Consider the following 22,307-nt stretch of genomic DNA (forward strand, 5'->3'; position numbering starts at 1 on the left):
TTTGGCGCCGTATTCGGAACACTGCCGGCTGATTGGCGTTATGATGTGGCATTTGGTGGGACGGCAATGAGCTATATGTTTGGCAAATCAAGTAAAAAAAAAATGAAAAAAAAAATGCCCAAGACTTGGGATAATGAAGATTGATAACAGGATACAAGTAACCTGTCACTTTTTTTGCATGGCAATCGGCCATGGCCTCGTACATTCGTCGGTGGGTGACTAAATGCAACTGCGCTCTACTCGAACTGAATCTTCTTTCGTATATCTCAGATTTATGTTTTCCTTACTTTTTCCTTATTTGTTTTTCTTACTTGCTTTTTTTTTTTTGCACTGTTTCTTCTTTTCATTTTTCTGATCGTCTGTATTCATCAGCTTCTGTTCTTTCGCTGTCCCTTGCAGCTCGTAATCGTAGAGACTCGAAAGCGATCGCGCCACGTTGGTTGGTCTCAAGTCGCTGGCGCCAGTCTTAGTCCGGTAAGGTCCGGTAAATTTACAGAGTAAGTAAGGTACGGTACCTACCTAGTTACAGGGTCAAAGAGTATTACAGGCCTGCGGAGCGCTGAGACCCGCCTGTCATACTTAGCGAAGTTGGCGGTTGCGCAGTGGAGGTTCTCAATCCCGCCTGCCGCGATAAGCCTACTGTTATCTCCACGTGACGCTTCGCGACTGGCAGCAGAGCTCGAAAAAGTTGCCGTTGCGCGCCACGCCAACTGGAGCTGCAAGCAAGGCCTGTACATTCATTTTGCAGCTGCCATTGACCCCTGCAGTTGTATATATTCCAACGCAAGATGGATGATCTATATGACGAGTGAGCATTTGGTCTGATTCTTACAAGCGAGACCTCGGCGCTGACCGCATCGCGACTAGGTTCGGCAATTTTATAGGCGAGGAAGCCGAGTCGGAGGCAGGCTCCGACGCGGGCGTCGATGCCGGCGATTATGTCTACGATGATGCTGCCGGCGATGTTGAGGATGACGACGAGCTCATGCAGGTGGATGGTAAGTTGCGCGCCGCGATGCGCCCTTGATTTGACCATTGTCAAGCTAATAAACGAATGTGAACGCGTGCAGATGGCCCCTCCAACGCCGTGATCCTCCACGAAGACAAGCAGTACTATCCGACCGCCGAGCAGGTATATGGTCAAGATGTTGAGACCCGTGTCGAAGAGGAGGATGCGCAACCTCTCACCCAACCCATCATTGCCCCGATTGAGACGAAAAAATTCACCATTGAGGAGGAGGATCTTCCGCCCGTCTACTACAGCCGCGAGTTCATGACGGACCTGATGAACTTTCCTGACCAAATACGAAACGTTGCGCTTGCTGGTCACTTGCATCACGGAAAGACGGCCTTCACCGACATGCTTGTCCTAGAGACACACGACATCCTCGAGAAGCTGGACAAGAGAGTAGGCCGAAAGCGCGACGAGGCGCTGCGATACACAGACATCCATATCCTCGAACGCGAACGCGGCCTCTCCCTCAAATCGTCGCCTATGAGCTTCGTACTGCCAAACTCCAAGGGCAAGTCGCATCTGATCAATGTCATCGACACCCCAGGCCACGTCAACTTTGTCGACGAGATTGCTGCTGCTTGCCGACTAGTGGACGGTGTCTGTTTGGTCGTTGATGTGGTGGAGGGTGTGCAGGTGAACACGGAGCAAATCATCAAGCATGCCGTCCTGCAGGATCTGCCGCTAACGTTGATTGTCAACAAACTGGACCGACTCATCGTGGAGCTGAGACTGCCGCCCAAGGACGCTTACTTTAAACTGAAACACGTTATCGAGGAGGTCAACACAATAATCACAAACACCGTCCCAAACACATCGACAGCCAAGCGCATTAGCCCCGAGAAGGGAAATGTTCTGTTCGCCTGCACGGATCTGGGATGGTGCTTTACGCTACAGTCGTTTGCCAAGATGTACGCGGATAGCTACAGCGACGTCCCCGCCGAGGACTTGGCCAAGCGCCTCTGGGGAGACGTTTACTTTAACCCCAAGAAACGAACCTTTTCACGCAAACCACTCGAGGATAGAACCGCGAGATCATTCGTCCACTTTGTGCTGGAACCCATTTACAAAATCTTTACTCATTCCATCAGCGACAGCCCAGAGGATTTACGCCCCGTCCTAGAGTCTCTAGGCATTCAGTTGAAACCTGCACAGTACAAGGCAGATGCCAAGGTCATCTTAAAGCTTGTATGCGAGCGATTTTTTGGGCCCTCTACTAGCTTCGTCGACATGCTTGTGCAGCATGTACCTTCACCAGTCGAGTCGACGCAGCGATTGCTGGAACGTCACTATACCGGACCACTGGATAGCAAAGTTGCCCGCTCTATGCTGGAGTGCAATCAAGACGGGCCCCTTGTCGTGCACATTACTAAACTTTTCAACAAACCCGACGCCAAGAGCTTCTACTCTTTTGGTCGAGTCCTGAGTGGAACGGCACGACCCGGCGTGCAGGTCAGGGTGCTGGGAGAAGGCTACTCGCTCGACGATGAGGAAGATATGACGACGACAACGATTAATCAGGTGTTTATTGGCGAGACGAGATATAATATTCCCACCGACGGCGTACCAGCGGGTAATCTCGTGCTACTGGGCGGAGTCGACAACTCAATAGTCAAGACGGCCACAATTGTACCTCTCACGCTAGAAGATGATGAGGACGCCTACATTTTCAAGCCCATCAGCCACTTTACAGAATCAGTTCTTAAAGTCGCCGTTGAGCCCATCAACCCCTCAGAGCTGCCCAAGATGCTTGACGGTTTACGAAAGGTTCAAAAGTCGTACCCTCTCCTCAATACGAAGGTCGAGGAGTCTGGCGAGCACATCATCATTGGCACCGGCGAGCTATACATGGACTGCGTCCTGCACGACTTGCGTCGTCTATACGCAGACATGGATATCAAGGTATCAGACCCCGTGACCAGGTTCTGCGAAACCGTCGTGGAAACGTCAGCCACCAAATGCTATGCCATTACGCCGAACAAGAAGAACAAGATAACCATGGTGGCGGAGCAACTAGAAAAGGGTATTTCGGTCGACATTGAGACGGGCGCAGTCAAGATTCGCGACCCCATCAGGAAAACGGCCAAGTTTTTCGAAGAGAAGCACGGCTGGGATAAGCTCGCCGCGCGCAGTATCTGGGCTTTTGGCCCGGATGATACCGGCCCCAACATCCTCCAAGACGACACGATCCCGACCGAGGTCGACAAGAAGCTGCTCAACGCGGTGCGCGAGTCGATCCGGCAGGGCTTCAGCTGGGCCGCGCGCGAGGGCCCGCTCTGCGAGGAGCCGATTCGCAACACAAAATTCAAAATCACCGACGTGGTCCTCGCCAACGAGGCCATTTTCCGCGGCGGCGGCCAAATCATCCCCACGGCGCGCCGCGCCTGCTACTCGTCCTTTCTCATGGCCTCGCCGCGCCTCATGGAGCCCGTCTACGCCGTCTCCGTGACGGGCCCGGAAGACTCCTACATGGAGGTATACAATGTGCTCGCGCGTCGCCGCGGCCACGTGCTCTCTGACGGGCCCGTCGCCGGCACGCCGTTGTACCGCGTCAACGGCTTGCTGCCCGTCGTGGACTCGTTTGGCTTCGAGACGGACCTGCGCATCAGGACGCAGGGCAGTAGCATGGTCAGCATGGTGCTTGACAGCTGGAGCGTCGTGCCCGGCGACCCGCTGGACAGGGAGCAGGTTGTGCCGCCGCTGCAGCCGGCGTCGGCGCAGGCGACGGCGCGGGACTTTGTGCTCAAGACGAGGCGGCGCAAGGGACTCAGCGAGGACGTGAGCGTCAAGACATTCCTGGAACCGGAGTTTTACCAGAGCTTGATGGAGAGCGGCATGCTGGGCGAGCTGTAGAATGTGGAGGGTCTCGAGGAGATGAATGCTGTATGATTTTGAGTACAAAAGATGGAATGGTTGATTTGTGGAAGATGTTTAGTTTAGGCCTCGGCGTACGGTCTCGGGAGTTGAAATCTCTTCATGGCTACATTGCAACTTAATACAGGCAAAAAAGTAAAATAAGATGAGCTTCTTCGTCGTAACTATTGAATATTGTAATGCCTTGAGACTGCTGCAGCCTGTATAACTTGGCCCTTTTGAGGCAGCGTTGCTATTTGTATGCATGTACATAGACATGTACATGTAGCGTGTACGACCGTGTGCGGCTTATTGAGACTCGCTACGTTGTAGAAGGCCTTGTAGCCGCCCGTGTGTCCTTGGTGCCGGTTTCCTGCCAACGGCATTAAATGTATGCAGCAAGGGCCCTGAACGTGAGTGCCCGGCAAGACAATGCCTATCACTCGGGACGCTTGATGCGGATTTGCCGGACGAGCATGTCCTTTCCGACTCCATCTTCTTCGTCTGAGACGGCCAAGTGAGACTTTGCAGCCACGACGGGCGCAAGGACACCCATCGGTATGCGTCTCCTCTTGTGTGGTTTTGCTCTTCATACCTTCTCTCACCCCCAATCTCAGTAGCACGTCTCGAGCATCTTGTCCAGCACGCCCCTGAGGGAGTCATTTTCCAGCGCCGCCGCCACGCGCTCCTTGTCCGCGAGCTGCTTGTTCACCTGGTCGTCCTGCACGTGCGAGCTCTCCTTGCAGCGCACGTCGACGCGGTAATTCGGCGGCAGCGCCTGCTCCAGCCGCACGCGCACCGCGAGCCCGAGGATCGTCGCGAGCGAGCAGTGCGTAATCGTCGGCGTAATCTCGACAAACACGTCAATGAGCGTGTCGCTGTTGTTATTGTTTTCGTTGTAGTCGGAGACGGCGGTGTGTGAAGAAGAGGGCAAAGGTGTTAGCCGAATGTCGGCGAGGTTGATGACGGAAAGCTGGCCGAGCGAGACGGGGTGTTCGGGGTCGGTAATGGTGGAGATGAGGTCTAAAACCACGACGACTAGGTCAGCTTGTGAGCCGGCAAGGGCGCGGAGATGGTCGAACGGGTATACCGTAAATTTCTTGCTCATCAATCGGCTCGGGTGTGGCATCGTCAGAGAAGCCATCATCGGCGCCGCCGCTACCGCCGCGGGGCCAGGCAATGGCCGCGCCGTAGTCGTCACCGCAGAACGGGGTCGACAGGTACGAGGGCCGCGCAAATATAATGTCGGTGTACTTGGAGTCGGGCCCGCGCCGGGGGGCGACCTTGTGCTTGCGCGTGGGCAGCTCCGAGGCGTTCAGGACCGTCGGATTGGCGTTGTCGAGGGCGGCGGGGGACATGTTTGTGCGATTGGAGGGGTAGCAAAGTCGTCTCTGTGAACCACTTGTCGAAACGGAATCGGTTTTGCGTTCTCTAACAATTCTGGGGTCAACTATCTTGGTTATGGTGATGCGGTGCTTTTCCGAGTCGTCTAGTTACGGTTGTTCACAATGTCTCTTCAAAGGCAAAGAGCAGAAACCGGTGATGCAATGCTAGGTAATGCAAACCCAAGTAACCACACCCTGGGAGCCCCGCTGTTTTGCGCACGCTGTAGCCAGTGGCAGCGTCACGATAGGTAATGCTCTTCTACAGATTATGGGCAACCCGATACGTCCGAATACTGGCATCTTGGCCGTTACCAAAATGCTGCGGCACGAATACGATGCGACTACAGTCGGTTCATCGCTTCATTAGGGGCACAACATCGCGACAGCCTGCCTGGCTGGAACTGATACGCAAGTCGGCGCCCTAACAAATCCCACTACCCGGAATTCAAGAGCGATCCCGTTCTCGGCCGCGAAACCCCGGCCATCTCTAATTCGCTTGCTTCTGGATTGGGAACGGCAACGTAACATGGACAATGCAGGCTTGTCATTTTGGTCCGCACGCCCTGTTCGGTCCGTGCATCTTACCACACTCTTGATCTTGTGCCTCTCTGCCGCCCTGCTGTATGGAGTAATATTGATTCGGCTCCCTCTACGGCAAACAGTTTTTCCTCTTTTCAAGTAAAATGGTGGCGTTGCTGCTGAGGTCGAGGCATGTCCACCTGTAAGCACAAAGGGCCCGCGCTCCCACAAGGCAGCAAGATTAAGATACGGCATGGCCGATAAGGTGTGTTGTGGTGACGCAAAGCCCAATGATAAGATGTGGAAAGCGGCATAATTAAGCAGGCAAGTAGAGACGAAAGATATTTGCTCTTCCCAGATCGGATACCGGCCACCGGGGCGAAACCTTGCCTGTTCCGCGCGGTAATAATAATGCAGTCTCGTTGCCTATTTTTGCTGTACTTTCATTTTGGTGCAATGACTGGTGAGCTCACAGCCTTGGGACCTTGATTTAATATGGCCCCTGGCCATCAGACTGCCTCTCTGAGACAGTCGTCGCTTGGCTGAAAAGCCACCTTCTTTTTGTTCAGTACAATTATGAGACACGTAAATATGCATCCTTGCTGGCCCGACATTGAAAGCTACAAGGAGTTGTGCTGCTATGGCTCTGGCAAGGCTAGCAAGCTAGGAACTGTGATTGCAAGAACTTAGAACGGATTGACAGAACTACTCATTATCTCCTGACAGGAACCTTGCATCATGTGGGAAATCTGCAGCCGGCAAGATCGTCATCACTCATTATGGACGCAGCGTGACACGGCTTCTTCAGCAGCTTCCTCATGTGGAAAGGCGTGCTGCGTAGGCTGCGTTTCAGTTGATCGTCAGCAGCTCGCCCGCAAGTTGGCTTGCACTGTGTTCGATTGGTGTATTTGATTTTGATGACGCTGGGAAGGGCGATCAGCCACGCTGCTGTGCAGCATGCAACATGCAGCATCAATCACGGCGCAAACCTCGGCAGGCTGAACGAATGCAGTCGCGCTCAGGTAATACATATTGGGCTTGTACTCGACATTGCATGTGATGGAGATGCAAGTACTGTCTTCTGCGCCACTAATCCATCTACTGGCCGCCTGTCGCCCAATTTAGACATCGAGAGGGGCAGATGGCTTGCCATCTCTGAGTGTGTGTTGCGAGTGTCTAAGCCGCAATGTTGGTAGCAAATTAGAGCTGCACAGGTGGCAACTCTGTCTGAAACACACTTGGCCAGTCTTCTGCCCGAAACGCGATTTGCTGGAGTTTGGATGGTCTTGTTTCCCACTTAGCCACTCAGGAATCAGAAGTGACCAACTCCATTACGTGATGTAGCCTGGCGCCGGGAGCCGAGCTTGTATCTGTCATGGGGCTGGGTGGGGAGCCAGGGAGCCAGGAAGAGAACCGTGGGATCCGTAGGCAACACGAAAAATTTATTGGATTCGACTGTCCTGGCTTCCTGGGCCTCAGCCTTCTCATATCTGCCTCGGCTCACAGGGCGATTTAGGCTCTGGTCTTGAGTTGTGGTGGCGGGAAAATTGGGGATAACTGTGTAGTGATGGCAAGTTGAAAGTTTGTCATGTCTGCCAACCAGCTTGTCGCGGCCAAAAGCTCTGATATAAAAATGCAAAATAGAAAGGCCGAAGTCAAGCCATGGGTCTCCACAGAGCCTTCGCCGTTTTCTTCTGGGTGGGATCTTGTTTATGTTGCCCACTTGGCCGCAAGTTAGCGGAAGACTGCATGGGCCATCCCATCCGATGTGCATGTGGAAGTGTAACTATCGCAGTAACGCAGCATCTAGCACCACAATTTCCAGCAAAGCTCAGTGCATGTACTAATGCAATGCCTCGTATCTCATGGTTATCATCGCTTTTCGGTATGCCGATTAGTCTCGAATGTATTGTGGAAAGGTTTCGACTGAGTGCGTTAATTTGCGGTGTATAAGCGGGAATTTTGACTTTTCACACGGAATTTTTGCAGTGGCGTTTTGTTGATGCAGAGTTGCACCTGCGGACGGCGATGGCTTGATTTGTACACCGAAGAATCAAAACTTGTTCCAAGAACGTTAATGGTATGGATACAAGGTCTCGGATTGCGGAAGCTGACAACGAACCAAGACCGCGAAGTCACGTTGTACTGGTAAGTGATTGGCGGGAGCAACGGAGCAGTTGCAGGTCAAAGACAGAGTTGACGGCTGCGGCCGCTAGAAACAAGCCAGCAACAGCCAAGTGACGTCGGGTTTGCAATGCACTTGTGCTTCGGGTGCAACAGGTTTGTCTCATACAGTAGTTATGGCTTGGCAAACATCTCCAAGTGGTTGCTGCAAGGTACGGGGCGGCTGCAGGTGACAGCAGGCTTGCCAGTCTTTGCGTGGCCAGTGAGCCAGAAACACGGGTACAGATTGCAAACCATGAGAAATTCTCAGGGTTGCCAAGATCGCTATTGGTGTCAGAGTTGAAGCTGAAGAGAGTGATCGTCCTATATGTATTATTGTGCCGATGCCATGAGGATGGATCGACACAGGGCTTGCACACGAGCATTACCTCGCGACCAATTTTATCGAACTTGGGTATTGCCGGTTTTTGAAGGAGCAGTGGCGAGCGTTAACGTTGGTGAGTAGTGGATGTACGCGCCACGTTCGTTGAGCTTTATTAACACCCCGGACTTGGCGACGGTGGGCTGACGCGCCAGCAAGCAAAGGCATATTTGCGATCTGATCAAGTGCAAAATTTGGCTGATGGTCTTGGGCTGGAGCCGTCCTTCTTGCAGCCAGGTTGCAAATACAATGGTCTATTCGAAGAATATTGTTGGTATGCGTAGGTCAGTCGCGATCGCAAGTGCACTAAAAGGTGAGCCGAGTCCCTGATATGTGGCGCGACGCAACAGGAGGGTTCATGGAACTTTTTTCTGATAATAAGTGCGTCATCGGGGCGGCCAGCAGCGTCTTTGTTCCAGAACAGACTTCTGCAAGTTACCAAGCTAGTGGAGGCTTGGGGTGGACAGGTGCAGCAGCCACATGCCAACTCCAAAGAGCCGCCAGGAACACAACTCGACAGGCTGTGACGAGACACATTGGCGCTCGATTGCGTAGTGCTGCTCTCTGATATATAGTGCGGCAGGCCAGAGGTAGGTTGACGGATGAATCGCTACACTTATAGGTGCGGCGTTCTGCTAATGATGAGCGCGCAGTTATTGACGGCCGTCTTGTTTGTTTTGTAGCAGATGCTTCGAGCTGTAGGAGCCGAGCGATCCGGGAGGGTAAGGCGGTACATATTGAAAAAGGTGTGAGTGATGTATAGAAGATCAGCATGAGTAGAAGGGGAGCGACGCGAAGCAGGATGTAAATTGCAGACGCAGCAGTCGGTGTTTTATCTGTGAGGATGAAGGGGTGATGTTGTAAATAATCTGTACGTTGTGTTGAGATGTGGCGTGGGCAGCCGGCAGCCAGGGCAGCTGCGAAGACCCTTTCTTTCATTACATGGACATGTTCACGAGCGTTTGCCTCGCCAAGTGTCTACTCCTTACTTGGGGTTGCTGACCAACGTGCTAGCTACTGTCGACATGGGTCTGATGCCCTATGTAGATAGGAAGTCAAGGTTGGTACAGATTACTTGTCAATGATAGATGGACGCTATGGACTGCGAAACCTCATATAGGGGACGACAGGTTGTCAATCATCGTCTCATTTTACCCTTAGCTATGCGTAATGCTGTCGCATGACGGCAACAAGACGGTGGCTCAGCCCAGCATGTTCTTTTTGCTGGCCAAATCTCTTCCCCGCATGCACCAGCCCCGCCCCGCCGCCTACGCGGGCAATGAACAGACGCCACAACTATGCTGCCGTCTGCGGCGTGCGAGTCGTCGATGCATGTGCGACTGCAACACAACCACCCGTACAAGTAAAGAGATGGCATTGGTGCGAGACCAAGAAAAATCGGTCGAGTTTTCTCAAGGTTGAAGGGCAATGCGGAGCAGACTGAAATGGACGTGTTGTGCGTGTATGCTAGCCGTCGGCTTTACTGCGCCATGCGCATGATGAAAAATCTGAAGCTTGATGACAAGAGTACCATTCGTTGGAAGACTTGGAAGACGGGTGGCTGCAGAGGCAGGCAGCTAGCAGAGGCCTGACGAGACAATCGATTGGTAGATGCTGAATGAAGCTGATGTGCACATGATACGGAAAAGGAAGCAAGCAACTGTCAAATTAGAGTATCGAGGTAGGGAGGTTGTCGATGGCTACTCCACAGCCTGACAGCATGGGCTTGGTGCTTGATCCATTCATCTCACCTGGCTGGGGGCTGACAGGACCGACTCCATCAGCAGAGTGGTGCTCCATCCACTGTCGCAAGCTGGACAAGCGCCGGTCAGCGATTCGTCGCAAAGGGTGTGATTTAAATCCGACAGTTGTCGACTCAATTGTTGGTGGGTTGGTGGCAGCTAGTCGCAGCGGCATTTGTAGATTCGAGCCAGTCTTAATAAAGGCATCTCATGTCATGTGCCACTTGGATCGAATGTGTTGGTTCAGTGCTTCGAACACGCAAAGACGGTACGGCGCCCACGGGTGCCGCCACAAGACCTTTCCAGGCAGGCAGCAGAGAGGTACAGCCTGCACTGTGCACTAGGTATGTGCAGTCGGCGTTGCAGCATTAATCCCGAGTCGTCTTGGCTGGTGGGCACAGACAAAACCGAGTGGAGGTTGGGGGAAGGGGGGGGGGGCTGCGTTTGTCATGGTCGTTGATGTTGGACATACTGGATGACGGGCAGAGCCGCGCATGAAAGTGAAAGTGAGAACAAGATTAATGAAAGGAACAATTACAGTAATAAGTCCTGGCCTGTTTTTCATTATTACCCCGAGCCGCTAATATTATCATCAAACGACTCAGGACTCGGGACTGACCACTGGCAGACTGCAGTGGCCATGCTCCGTCATCAGGTTACAGCGCTCGTCTAGCCAGGCTAGCAGGCCCTAACGCGAGCTAATCTGGAGCTCCATTAACCTGGTGTTGGTGGCTTTCACAGGCCCTCGGCCCCTGTCACTCCCCCTCAAACCTTTTAAACCCGCCTAACCCAGCCCAGACGAGCCCCCCTCTTTTGCCTCAAAGTGCAGCGCCACGCATGCAATTCCGCCCGCACGTCCGCAAGCCAAAACGCCCGCGCTTCCTGTGGGCGTAGTTGGCCCTGTCGCACCAGCAAACTCGCAGCCCTGCCAACCTGTCCGCCAGCTCCAAGCCTCGTACTTGCATTAGTTAGGCACCGTTGATGAACAGGTTGGTCACTGGCTCGCTGCATTAATGCTTTGCTGACCAGTGACCAGTCATTAATTACCAGCAGTGTAGCATTTGCACACACGCCCTCCAAACTACATACCCCTTCATGATCCGTACTTTACCACGACTTTTAAATGGATTTTTTTCTTCATCTCCGCCCATCATATATGGCCCACTGTTGCTGATACCTCCAGACTCTTGACTCTCAGTCTATCACTCACTGAGTCCCGCCTGCAGTGGACCTGCCATCACCGCTATTGCGCTTCCATTACAGGCAATGCCCACTGAAAAAGTGCCTACCTTGAATACCTATTGCCCTTCCATTACGGGCAGTGCCCACTGGGGGAGGCAAAAAAGAAAAGTACCTTACCTTTCACCTCCTGTCCCACCTTAACACCCGCACGCCGCCGCCGCCGCCATCATCCCATCCCATCTCATCCTCCATTACCCATCCGTTCTATCAAGTCAGCGATTCATCCATCCACACCATCCCACTGGCATTTCGTCCGTTTTATCATTTTCCTGGGGCGTGGTAGCCTGCTGTAATGCTCTACATCTCTTTTGGCTACCCGACTAACGCTGGCTCTTGCGCCTCTCCTCCGCCATTCTTCACACCCCGACACTGATCGGCTGGCGCTTGTCGCACCTCTTTTTTCTCTTCTTTCCTTTTTATTTTGCCATCTTTTTCCTATTTAATTTTTTTCTGCGCTCCTCGCTGCCGCCACACGAGCCACACTAATCGATACACTACCTAGTTATAAGTTATAACGTTAGGCACTCCACGAAGTCGCATGTACCTTCTCTTACCTGCCTTCCTACCCACTGGTACTTTTGCGTCCCGCCGACTCACGACTCAGCTACAACTTCTTCCTACCACCAACTGTTTGTCTCTGGTCGCAGTTTTTTTTGCTACCTCGTGCCTCTTTGCCTTCTTCCTCTTCTCACCCTTTTACCGTTCCGCGATCGCCTCTGCGACTCCCCAGGCCTTCGATCCCGTCTCGTGCTCGTTCCATTGACATACTTGCGCCACATCGATTAACCTCGCCTACTACGCTGCCACCCCCACTGGCTCGATCTATGGCCGTTGCCGTTTGCTCGCAGTTCCCCTTTGCGCCCTCCTCAATTGCCGCCGTCTATGCCGGTCGAATGGTTTCGAATCTCGTCTACATCTTTTCATAATCAAAGGCTGCTTCTCTTTCGCCGAAATGTCGTCCTTTACATTTGCTCCCAGCCAGTATCCTCCCCAGAATCAACAGCAACGCGAGATGCAAAAAAGTATGTGTCGACTCGGCGCAAACATGCTCTCTTCTATCGCACCTACCTAACCATGACACTGCCAGACTATGTCTTCGTTGACGAACATAACCGCCACAAGCGACTCAAAGGTAAGTCCAAGAACTCTGGATGGTCGCGGCCAACTCCGCTCGCCTACATGGCCTCCGCTAACTTGCTGATCATTAGTGATGCGAGCTTGCGAAGGATGCCGACGACGAAAGATCAAGTGTGATGCTGCTACCACAAACTCATGGCCATGTTCCGCATGTGTACGCTTGAAACTTCACTGCGTACGACCAAACGGCTTCGACAGCGCTGGCGATCCAACCACATACGAGGCTTTCATTACCCCAGATCAGTTTCACCACATGTCTATGCAGGTCCCTCCGCAGCTTCATCAAAGTGTCCCAGACATGTATCCTCAAATGTCAAGCTATACTGAAAATCCTGCCGGCTTCTATACCATTCCTTACGACCCTTCCCAGGCCCAGCATGACATCAACTATACCACTGTCCCACCTTCCGTCATGCTCGATCCCAACTCGTACGCGCCGCAAAATAATTTCCCCGCGTCTTCGCTCAACCCACCTGATCACCCTGGCGCCTCTCCCGAGTCTTATACCACCGAAACTTATCAACAGCAAGACTTGGCTGATCTTCTTGGAACCCTCAAGCTCAATGAGCTCGGCACCGGTATGATTTGCGCGCTCACCTCTCCTTCCCACATTCCATCAACTCATGCAAAATCTAGCCCCATACCTACGGAATAAAGCTTCTTTCCGCCGCGGCGATGAACCGGTTGTCGAGGACGATGAAGACTATGGCGGTCTCCCCCCCATTCTCTCTGGCTCCGGTTCTAAAATCCGCATACCCCCAGAGCTCATGCCGGACGAGGAAACTGCTCTACACTATCTCGAACTCTACTTTACCCATGTCCACCCATACGTGCCTGTACTGTACAAGCCACACATCTATCACCAATGGCGCCATGCCCGCGAAACCATTTCGCCCCTCATTCTCGAGGCCATTTTCGCCATTGGGGGCCGGCTTGCCGAGGAGCCCGCCATGGGCCAGCAGTGGCTCGGTCTCGCCTCTCGACATGCGGATGCGTTCATGGACACGCCACGGCTAAGCACGCTTCAGGCTCTTCTCATGATACTCAAGGCCCGTGAAGGTGCCCCTAAACGTGGCTACTTCTTCCGTTCTTGGATGACTGTGGTGCAATGCGTCCAGATGGCTAAGGATCTTGGTCTTGATGAACATTATGAGGACCACGAGGACGGCATCGATTGCGAGCATAACCCTACCGATTGCCATCTACGCACCCGAATATGGTTGACAGTCTTCGCATGCGAAGTCATGGTTGGAACGCCTCAAGGCCGCCACGACCTCGCTGTCAATATGGATACTGTTGACTTTACCATCCCAAAGCGTATGCCTAATGCTGACGAATCGGAGTATCAAGTCTCGAGAAATTTTGTCTACTTTGTACGCATTGTTCGCAACATTCGGACCATGAGCAGCACATACGCCAGGCTCCGTAAGCGCAAGGACTGGGGAATCGACCCTGAGTTCCAAGAGCTCGATAAGACGATTACTTCCTATGTCAGCGACCTTCCAGCCGACCTAGCCATTTCTTTTCCAGCAGACAACTCACCGCCCTGGTTGCCCAACAGCTTTATCGGCAACCTGCACAGCTACCATTACCTTGTCATCATCCTCTATGTCCGGCCTCAGCTCTCCTTCCTCGACCCTAATGTCAATCGCGTTGCGTGGAAGCAACACATGCTGCAGAGTTATAGTGCTGCCAAGGCTATCTGCAGACTGCAAGAAGCCATCATCAGCAACTTTGGGCTGTCTGGTCTCCAATGCATGCAGCGTGGCTTCTCCTTTACCGTCTATGCCGGCTTGTCCTGTATAGTCATTCATCTGGTATGTACTCTGATTACCACTACGCCGACATTTTTCTAACTCTGCAGGTTGCCATTGTTTCCCCTGACCCGGATCTCAACTCGGATGCAAGGGAATTCTTCACTCGGCATATGCGCATCATGGAGCAAGTGATGGAAGTGTGGCCCATGCCCGAGCTGCAAACACAGATTGACACTGTCCGCGAGGCCTTTTCCGCGGACACGCGCAGGGCCTTTGTTCTGAAGCCATCCTTCCCCTATGGTAGCCCGCACCCATCCAACAAATCGAGCCCCCCACACATGCCCATTGGTGCGTACCAAGGCAATGGTGGTCGCAGTGGCTCTTTGGATCAACACTTGGACGCGCACAGCAGCATGCGCTACGTCAACAATCCAATCACACCGCCAATTTCAACCGGGCCCATGGGCAGCAAGAACGAATCGCCCGCTGTTCAGGCTCTCGAGCTAATCCCGCAAGTTGGGACATCAGTGGCCACCATGCCACCTACTATGGGACTCGCTGACCAAGTGGCATGGAACCCGTCGCGTATTTTTGAGTATGTTCCATTATGACATGAGACGATACGATTATGAGCTAACAATATAACTACAGGCAATGGAATAACACGTTTGCTGTAGAGCCGCCGCAAACCAACAACAATGCCGCGATTGGCCTGTCACCTGGTGGATCAGATGTCACAGGGATGTCTGATGCGCGTACTGCCACCTCTGGCATGGCTGCAAGCGCCCAAAATACCTCAGAACCCCCTTTTGTGCCTAATATGGCCAGCTTCATCACTCCTGCCATGTGGCAAGAGTCTGTCGCTAGCGTCTACGAGGGTGGTCTCAAGCGTTCCTGGGACCACCAATAACACAGCTAATCCGATAGGCTCACATTGGTTCTTGCTTTGATTTGAATAATGATCTTGACGATTTCTCTTTGTCATTTACGCACGGTACCCCAGTCACATGGATGCTTATTGTATTAGTATGTATTAGGGCCTTTTTTATTCTTTTTTTTTGTCGGGCTGCATTTGCTGCCATGGTTTACTGAATTTGACGAGTGGTCAAAGTCAAATACGAGCAAAGCGAAGAACTTTCTTGAATAGCGTAGTATTTCTGTTGTTCTTTTTCCATTTATTTACATGGATAGATGTAGCTAAAATATGTGGCTGGTCGGTGGAGCACAAACGATGCATGTGGGATGCCGTTGCCGGGGCATGACGAAGAAATATGATGGACCACGATGATTTCATGATGGTGAGGAATACAAAAGGCGTTGTGGATCGTGCTTATCGTAAATAAAGAAAATAGGTAGCTTCCTGGATATACAAATTTGATTTGCTCAAATACGATAAAGTGAACTGCTTACAGCACGATGGCCGCAGGGGGCCTTGTTTATATGGCCTATATTGGGCGCTCTTAACCTCATGGTACAAGGCTACAAATCACGACAGAAGTGTCCATTTTTATCCCATCTCGAAGAGCAAGATGCGGGCGTGTAGTTAGTCTCGCAAGGTCTAGTTATGCGAGTGTTCATCTTGGGTTAGCTCAGCTGCTCGGTGAAGCAGATGCGACGGTCTGATCAGCGACACCGCGCACTCGACGATGCAATACCCGGGGTATTCGCTATAAACGCAAGGTTCATGATGGACTTGCCTATTGCGTGCTTTGTGTGTTGACAAGTTGCCAACTACCGAGAACCCCCGGTTTGCTAGTTATAAGAAGCACGTCTGTGCGATGGTGAGGGATAGACGAGGCAAGCAAGGGATGCGGAGCTGCTCCACAAACTTGGAAGATGGACAACTTGTCCACCATCGTCATAGGGCAGTGTGGATCATCCTTTTTCTTTTTTCTTGTTTTTGTCTGGCCGTTTGTTGTTGTTCCATTTCATCTATCTCACCTGCGTGGGGGATGGCAAATGACAGATGGAAGTGGGCATCAAGAGTAAAAAAGCAGCATGGTGGATTGAGACTTGATGATATTCTTGCCGCAAAAAAAGAAAAGAAGTGAGGCAGAAAAGAACTTGATATCATACCATATATATATATGTATATATATATATCAGCTCAACCTTGCACTTTCAATATACGGGCCGTGTTTGACTACAGGGTCCGGGGGCGGTTTGAGCCAAGATCAATGCCCTCCCCGGCATCGGCGGGCTTGGGTGGGAATGGGTGGCGCTTGGAAGGGGGCGGGATAAGCCTGCAGCAAATCTTTGTCACGTTGTAGCAAGTCATGCGTAATTTTTGGGCGGGTGCTTGTTCCAATGTGAGGGGAATGGGGGCGATCTAGTTTGTACGGTTAGGGAAAGTGGTGGCTTGGGAGGAATGGTTGGTCAATGGAGAGTTGGGAGCGAGAATGTTCTAGTTGAACATGGGAGGGTGTGCGCTGGAGGCTGCTCAGTGTTAGCATACATACGGAGTATGCTGCCAACACTTGACCTCGTTGTATGAAAACTTGGAGTAAGAACAGGATCAGCCCATCGCATCTAGCAACCAAAGATCAGTCAATATTGGAGCACAAACTGTGTACTCGAAAGGTTTTCGCATGCCTTTCATCATGAATTGCTTCAATCATCTCATGTATACAATAATCTTACAACACCAATCCAGACACTTGCTGCTCCCCCTAAAAGCCCTCACGACGCCGCACCGCCTGCCTCACCACTCCTTTTTGCAATCTTCTCCTTGATCGCATCCCATATCCACGGCTCCACCAGTCTCCTGCCCTCCTTTCTGACCGTCTTCTCCTTGGCCGCGCCGCCGCCGCCTTCTGGCACATGAAACTGTCTCACCGCGGGCAGCTCATACCACCGGCGGCCGCGATTCTCCGCCCCGGCGTCGCGCGCGTAATTCACCAGCCCGAACCGCCGCCGTCTCACGGGGCGCAGGTCCCCCGCGCACAGTGTGCTATACCGGGGCTTACCAATGGCGCTCATGGTGGTGGCGGTGAGGCGCGCGCTCGGCGGGAGGGCGGCGCGGACGAAGCGCTCGAGGGCGGCGCGCGAGGTGCGCGCGGAGACGGGGAGGTGAATGTAGAGGTGCGTGACAAAGGGAGCGGTGGTGTAGGTGACGAAGAAGAAGGGGATGACACCGCACAGCGCGACTGGAGGAGGGGGGGGATCAGTTGTGTGAGCGAGGTTTGTGTCATCACGAGAGAGATAAAGAGTGTTGGGGAGAGGAATGCTTACTTTTGACGGTTTCGGAAACGGGCTTGTCGGCGGAAATGTAGCTCGGAACGGCGACGAAGCAGAAAAAGGCGCCGATGAAGAGGGTAGTCACCTTGAGCATGGCCAGAAAGGTGGTTCGTCCAGTGCCGGCGTGGTAGATGAGCAGCCGCTCGGGTATCTCTGCGCAAACGTTAGCGCGCGCAGCTTGCCAGGACCAAATTTGATTCTATTGTTTTTTTTATTTCTTTTTTTGCCAAACCAATGCATACATACCATACGTTGCTTTTGATTTGGCGGCGGCCAACGTCGCGTCGGCTTGTCGCTTGGAGACGACCTCGGCCATCTTTGCCGGCGGCGCCTTGGTCGAGTACAGGCAAAGAACGACGGCGGCTGGGTGGCGACGAAGGGGCCGGAGCAGCTGGGCGCATGACGTCGCGGGGAGCCAGAGGACGTCGGGATGCTGCGGGGACAGGCGGGAGAGTAGCCGAGGGGCGGCGGCGGTGAGGGCACGCATGGTCGGAGGTGTGGTGCGCGATACTGTACTGTACGTGTTTATGGAGGTTTTGGACGTGTGTCGTTGATTTTGGGTGGAGCTTCTTGAAGCTGGCGCTGCTACTATTCTTAGGCGGCTGCCCAGGGTGCGCCTTGAGATTTGATGTATGACAGAGCACGGAGATTTTTGAATTTCCATCTAGCTTCATGTAATTCATCATCATCATTCATTCCATCATTAAATCACATTCTTGGTGAGCCATTCCTTCCACTCATTCTCGCCCCACGAAGAGCCAATATCTTGCACCACACCATCAAAGACACCAGTCGGCGTCACATGCACGCCAATCAGCCTATTCATCTTGGTAACAAGCTTCAAATCATTCGTCACCCCGTTCCCGACATTCAGCCTATCCTCGCTCTCTGCCTTTTCCGGAATCGCGAGCAGCTCATACACCTTGTGCTCATCGACGCCCACGCCGCCGGCAATGACGGCCAGCCGCTTATACGTTGCGTTTCGCGTCTCATTCACCACGTTGACGTCGAAAAAGGACTTTTGCGCATCAAAAAGCGCAGCGGAAAAGTCCCAAAACTTGGCCGGGTCGAGGCGCAGGACGGCGAGCGCGGCCTCGTGCAGCAGCGTCGACGACGGGTGCCACGGCTGGACCTGCTGCCGGAAGACGACGGCGAGGTTGGCGGCCCATGCGGGGTTGGCCTGGACGAGAGGCGTGACGACGGTGCGCAGCGCGCGGAAGAGCTTGCCGGAAAAGGGGCAGCAGTAGTCGAGGTATAGCTCGAGCGTGTGCGTGGTGGGCGGGACGGAAGAGGGGGAGATGTAGGAGGAGGAGGGCGGGGCGAAGAGGAGTTTGTGGCCGGCGAATTTGGGAGGGAGTGCCATTGAGGTTTGATTGAGTTGAATGTTGATGACTTGAAATGAATGTCAGAGACAGAGGAGATGGAATGGATGGAAAGAATTCAAGAGTAGGAATGTGAGGGCGGGATGTGAGGGCGGGATGTGAGATGTAGATGGGCAATGGCGTCATGGTGAGGTGCTTCGAGGCCTTTTTTTTTGCCACCAACCAGCGAGCGAGGGGGCGGCCTACAGCGGGGTTTTCGGAAGGTGATCCGTTTGAGGCACGCTTTTAGCTCGAGATGCGCGTCTCAAGAATTGGCTATACAGATAAGATCTATCCGCAATCTCCTTGATCATTTTTTTTTTCTGAATTGTTGCAAGTTTCGCTTCGTCGGCTATTAAGTCTCTGTCTCACCGTCTTACAAAGCTGCCGGCGGATGGTGCCGTCGGAAAACTATCAAATCGGTCGTAGAATGGGTGGTCAGCGCAGTCATGGTCAACTTGGCAATATTGGCCCAATGTCCAATATTTGCAGAGCTGAGACGCACTTTAAAAAGACGCCAATGCACTTGTCATCAAGGAGTCCAACAAAATAAATAAAAGTGTCGGCTTATTGTGCTAGTCTGCGGGCGTTTGTTGTGCCGGCGTGGCGTGGCGTTGCAGGGTCAAGCTAATAATACCTCTACTTACAAAATTTAAGCTTAATCCGGCGGCATACATAGATAAGTAAGTACCTTCATCAACACCAACAACACACTCGCGATACGGCTCAGCATAGCCAATCACACTTGCACCATCACCGTCTTGTTGTCCGTGGCCGGCATCACATTGCACCACCTCTAATCCATCCCATATCTCGCCTTATCTCTTTTCTCCCCAGTAGGTTCAGACGAAAGATCCCCCTACCACACAAAACCTTCCCCCCCAAAGTTCGTGTCACTAGTGTCGGGACAGAACGGCGCTGAACCAATCTCTCCACAGTGGCGCAGCCTTGGCATCCATAGAGGTTGCCCAGTTGCCCGTCCCAAATCCGCCAAAAACCTTCTCTTGCAGCCATTCTTCCTTCTTCTTCTTCTTCTTTTCCTCTCCCAGAACAGCTCAACTGAAAAGACGACTGCGGATCCTTTTCCAGGTCGTTTCCCAATTGATTCTTTTCTTGAGCAAAGATTCTTGCACGAGGACACCCAAGACCAAAGCAAAAAGAAGAAACAGGATAAAAAAAAAAAAAATCAAAAAATCAAGAATGATTTGTCTTTCCAAGGCAGACGAGCATTCGCTCCGTCACCTCTCGTTTAACCAGAGCCCACCCGCTCTCTCGGCCAGTCAGACCACCTGCGAGGACCTCAACGGCATCAGCAACCTGCGGGAGCACGTGGCCGCCGATCAGGACGACGGCGGCGGCGGCAACGCGGGCCTTTTGGGCGCCGACGCCGAGGACGAACGGCTTCGGCATGCCGTGCGGGATCCGGAGCCGCTGTCCAAGGCGGAAGAAGCAGGACGATGGATGAACGGTATGATTTTTTTTTCCCCAAACAATTGCATTGCGTTTTCAACAAGAATATGAAAAAAATAAAAGATAGAAAAGAGGAAGAAGAAGAAAAAGGCAGAAACCCCCGCTAACTCTTGCTCCCTATAGGACCATCCCTAGCTTCTCACACGGCGGCCCCTGGCGGTGATGGCCAATGCCCCCGTGCTCCAGCCTCTCCCTCTTCTCAGCGTCTCTCCAACGTCTGGGGGTGGGTAGCCTGGATCTTATCCGTTCTTGTTGCTTCCTCTGTACTCTCGTCCTTTCGGGCCCGTTCCACCGCCGCCGCCATCCCGGCGTCTCTCGGCGTCTCCCCGGCTGCTCTCCTGCTCAATGACACCACCACCACCGCCGCCGCCGCCGCCGTCGCCGCCGCCTCGCCGCTCCGCAAGCGCTCAACTTGCGCCTCCGGCGGTGTCGCCTCCGCCGACTACAACCTCCCCCTGCACGTCGGCGCGCTCTTCATCATCCTCTTCGTCTCCTTTACCGGCTGCGCCTTTCCGCTCCTCGCCGCCAAGTTCCCCGCGCTGCGCATTCCCGCGCGCTTCTTCTTCGTCGTGCGTCACTTTGGCACCGGCGTGCTCATCGCCACGGCCTTTGTCCACCTGCTGCCCACTGCCTTTGTCTCCCTCAACAACCCCTGCCTGTCGAGCTTCTGGACCCAAGACTACCAGGCCATGCCGGGCGCCATTTCGCTCGCCGCCGTCTTCCTCGTCACCGTCATTGAGATGGTCTTTCACCCGTCCCGGCAGATTCCTCCCGAGGATCTCGTCGCTGCGCATAATGGCAGCAGTGGTGGTGGTCATCAAGGCTGCATGGCCAAGCCGACGTTTGTGGTGGAAGAGTCCGGCGCGGCGCAGCAGCCGATCCGGGACATGGGTCCCATCAACGGACGGCAGTCGAGCGTCGGTCAGGAGCTGACACAGCTCGGTAGGGCCTTGTCGACACCGATTGAGGCCCAGGCCAAGAAGGATGCGGCCGCCACCAAGAATGAAGCGGTGCTCTCGTCGGACGAGGAGTCGTTTCGCCCGCCGAAGCTCTCCGCGACGCAAGTGGAACGCCGAGACCGTCTCCAGTGCATTCTCTTGGAACTGGGTATCCTGTTTCACAGCGTTTTCATTGGCATGGCTCTGAGCGTCTCCGTCGGAAATGAATTCATCGTTTTGCTCATTGCAATTACATTCCATCGTAAGTAGACTCTAGAATCCTCATAGGTCTCCTTTGGCTAACTCGGCACTAGAAACCTTTGAGGGATTGGCTTTGGGTTCTCGCATCGCCGCTGTCAAGTGGGAAAAGAAGACGATCCAGCCGTGGCTCATGGCTCTTGCCTATGGTTGCACGTATGTCACCCTCTTGCTCTGATGCCGCATTTGGCAGAGGCTAACACTTTTCTTACTCCCAGAACGCCTCTTGGCCAGGCCATTGGGCTCGCTACGCATACGCTTTACAGCCCCGACTCCGAGGTTGGTCTCATCCTCGTCGGCGTCATGAATGCCATCTCCGCCGGTCTGCTCACGTTTGCGTCCCTGGTCGAGCTTCTCTCGGAAGACTTTCTCAGCGACGCCAGCTGGCGCTACCTGCGCGGCAAGCAGCGCATCGGTGCTTGCCTGCTGGTGTTTTTGGGCGCTTTCGGCATGAGTCTTGTCGGCGCGTGGGCGTAAATCTCTTTTCTTTGTTGTCCTATGCATCTATTAGATTGGGTGGCAAACTGAAATGCTGTGATTAGCCAGCCATTGGTGAGCTGCGCCTCGACGATTCCAACCGCGTCTTGAGCCGCATGGTATGCTTTCGTTTTTCAGCTTTTTGAGCTGATTTTGGAAGGATATCGAGTACAGAGGATTCAACATCCGGATACAAAATTGTTTACATTCTTGTCCCATTCTGGTCAATCTTTGACCAAGATATTTATTCGAAAATAGATACTTTCAGGTACAATGGGCGGCATGCTCTTACTACTGTTAGATTTTGCACAACTACGCCTTCAGTTGGTTTCAGAACAAAACTTGTTCAGCATTGTGACTTTGACAATGTACAT

The 22,307-nt window shown here is 53.1% G+C and overlaps 6 protein-coding genes across 6 annotated transcripts; 3 read left to right on the forward strand and 3 right to left on the reverse strand.

The window, feature by feature from the left end:
- Positions 1-788: 788 nt before the first annotated feature.
- Positions 789-3,865, forward strand: BBA_05315 (elongation factor Tu GTP binding domain-containing protein; the record flags this gene model as incomplete). Its single annotated transcript, XM_008600412.1, has 3 exons — positions 789-808; positions 868-998; positions 1,071-3,865. 3 exons carry the CDS (start codon positions 789-791, stop codon positions 3,863-3,865), a joined length of 2,946 nt encoding a protein of 981 aa, XP_008598634.1.
- A 613-nt stretch (positions 3,866-4,478) lies between these two features.
- BBA_05316 (cytoplasmic protein required for cell viability) lies at positions 4,479-5,223 on the reverse strand (the record flags this gene model as incomplete). The annotated part of the gene is made up of 2 exons (XM_008600413.1): positions 4,479-4,888; positions 4,956-5,223. 2 exons carry the CDS (start codon positions 5,221-5,223, stop codon positions 4,479-4,481), a joined length of 678 nt encoding a protein of 225 aa, XP_008598635.1.
- Positions 5,224-12,250: 7,027 nt separating this feature from the next.
- BBA_05317 (Cutinase transcription factor 1 alpha) lies at positions 12,251-15,102 on the forward strand (the record flags this gene model as incomplete). The annotated part of the gene is made up of 6 exons (XM_008600414.1): positions 12,251-12,320; positions 12,386-12,430; positions 12,507-13,013; positions 13,072-14,252; positions 14,300-14,787; positions 14,844-15,102. 6 exons carry the CDS (start codon positions 12,251-12,253, stop codon positions 15,100-15,102), a joined length of 2,550 nt encoding a protein of 849 aa, XP_008598636.1.
- A 1,769-nt stretch (positions 15,103-16,871) lies between these two features.
- Positions 16,872-17,916, reverse strand: BBA_05318 (uncharacterized protein; the record flags this gene model as incomplete). Its single annotated transcript, XM_008600415.1, has 3 exons — positions 16,872-17,338; positions 17,424-17,582; positions 17,676-17,916. 3 exons carry the CDS (start codon positions 17,914-17,916, stop codon positions 16,872-16,874), a joined length of 867 nt encoding a protein of 288 aa, XP_008598637.1.
- A 216-nt stretch (positions 17,917-18,132) lies between these two features.
- On the reverse strand, positions 18,133-18,792 carry BBA_05319 (Thioredoxin-like protein; the record flags this gene model as incomplete). The annotated part of the gene is made up of 1 exon (XM_008600416.1): positions 18,133-18,792. The coding sequence occupies one exon, from the start codon at positions 18,790-18,792 to the stop codon at positions 18,133-18,135; it is 660 nt and encodes a 219-aa protein (XP_008598638.1).
- A 1,198-nt stretch (positions 18,793-19,990) lies between these two features.
- BBA_05320 (plasma membrane zinc ion transporter, putative) lies at positions 19,991-21,933 on the forward strand (the record flags this gene model as incomplete). Its single annotated transcript, XM_008600417.1, has 4 exons — positions 19,991-20,258; positions 20,384-21,460; positions 21,513-21,612; positions 21,675-21,933. The coding sequence occupies 4 exons, from the start codon at positions 19,991-19,993 to the stop codon at positions 21,931-21,933; spliced, it is 1,704 nt and encodes a 567-aa protein (XP_008598639.1).
- Positions 21,934-22,307: the final 374 nt, after the last annotated feature.

This window comes from Beauveria bassiana (genome assembly GCF_000280675.1).
Source record: "Beauveria bassiana ARSEF 2860 unplaced genomic scaffold BBA_S00013, whole genome shotgun sequence".
Lineage (NCBI taxonomy): Eukaryota > Fungi > Ascomycota > Sordariomycetes > Hypocreales > Cordycipitaceae > Beauveria > Beauveria bassiana.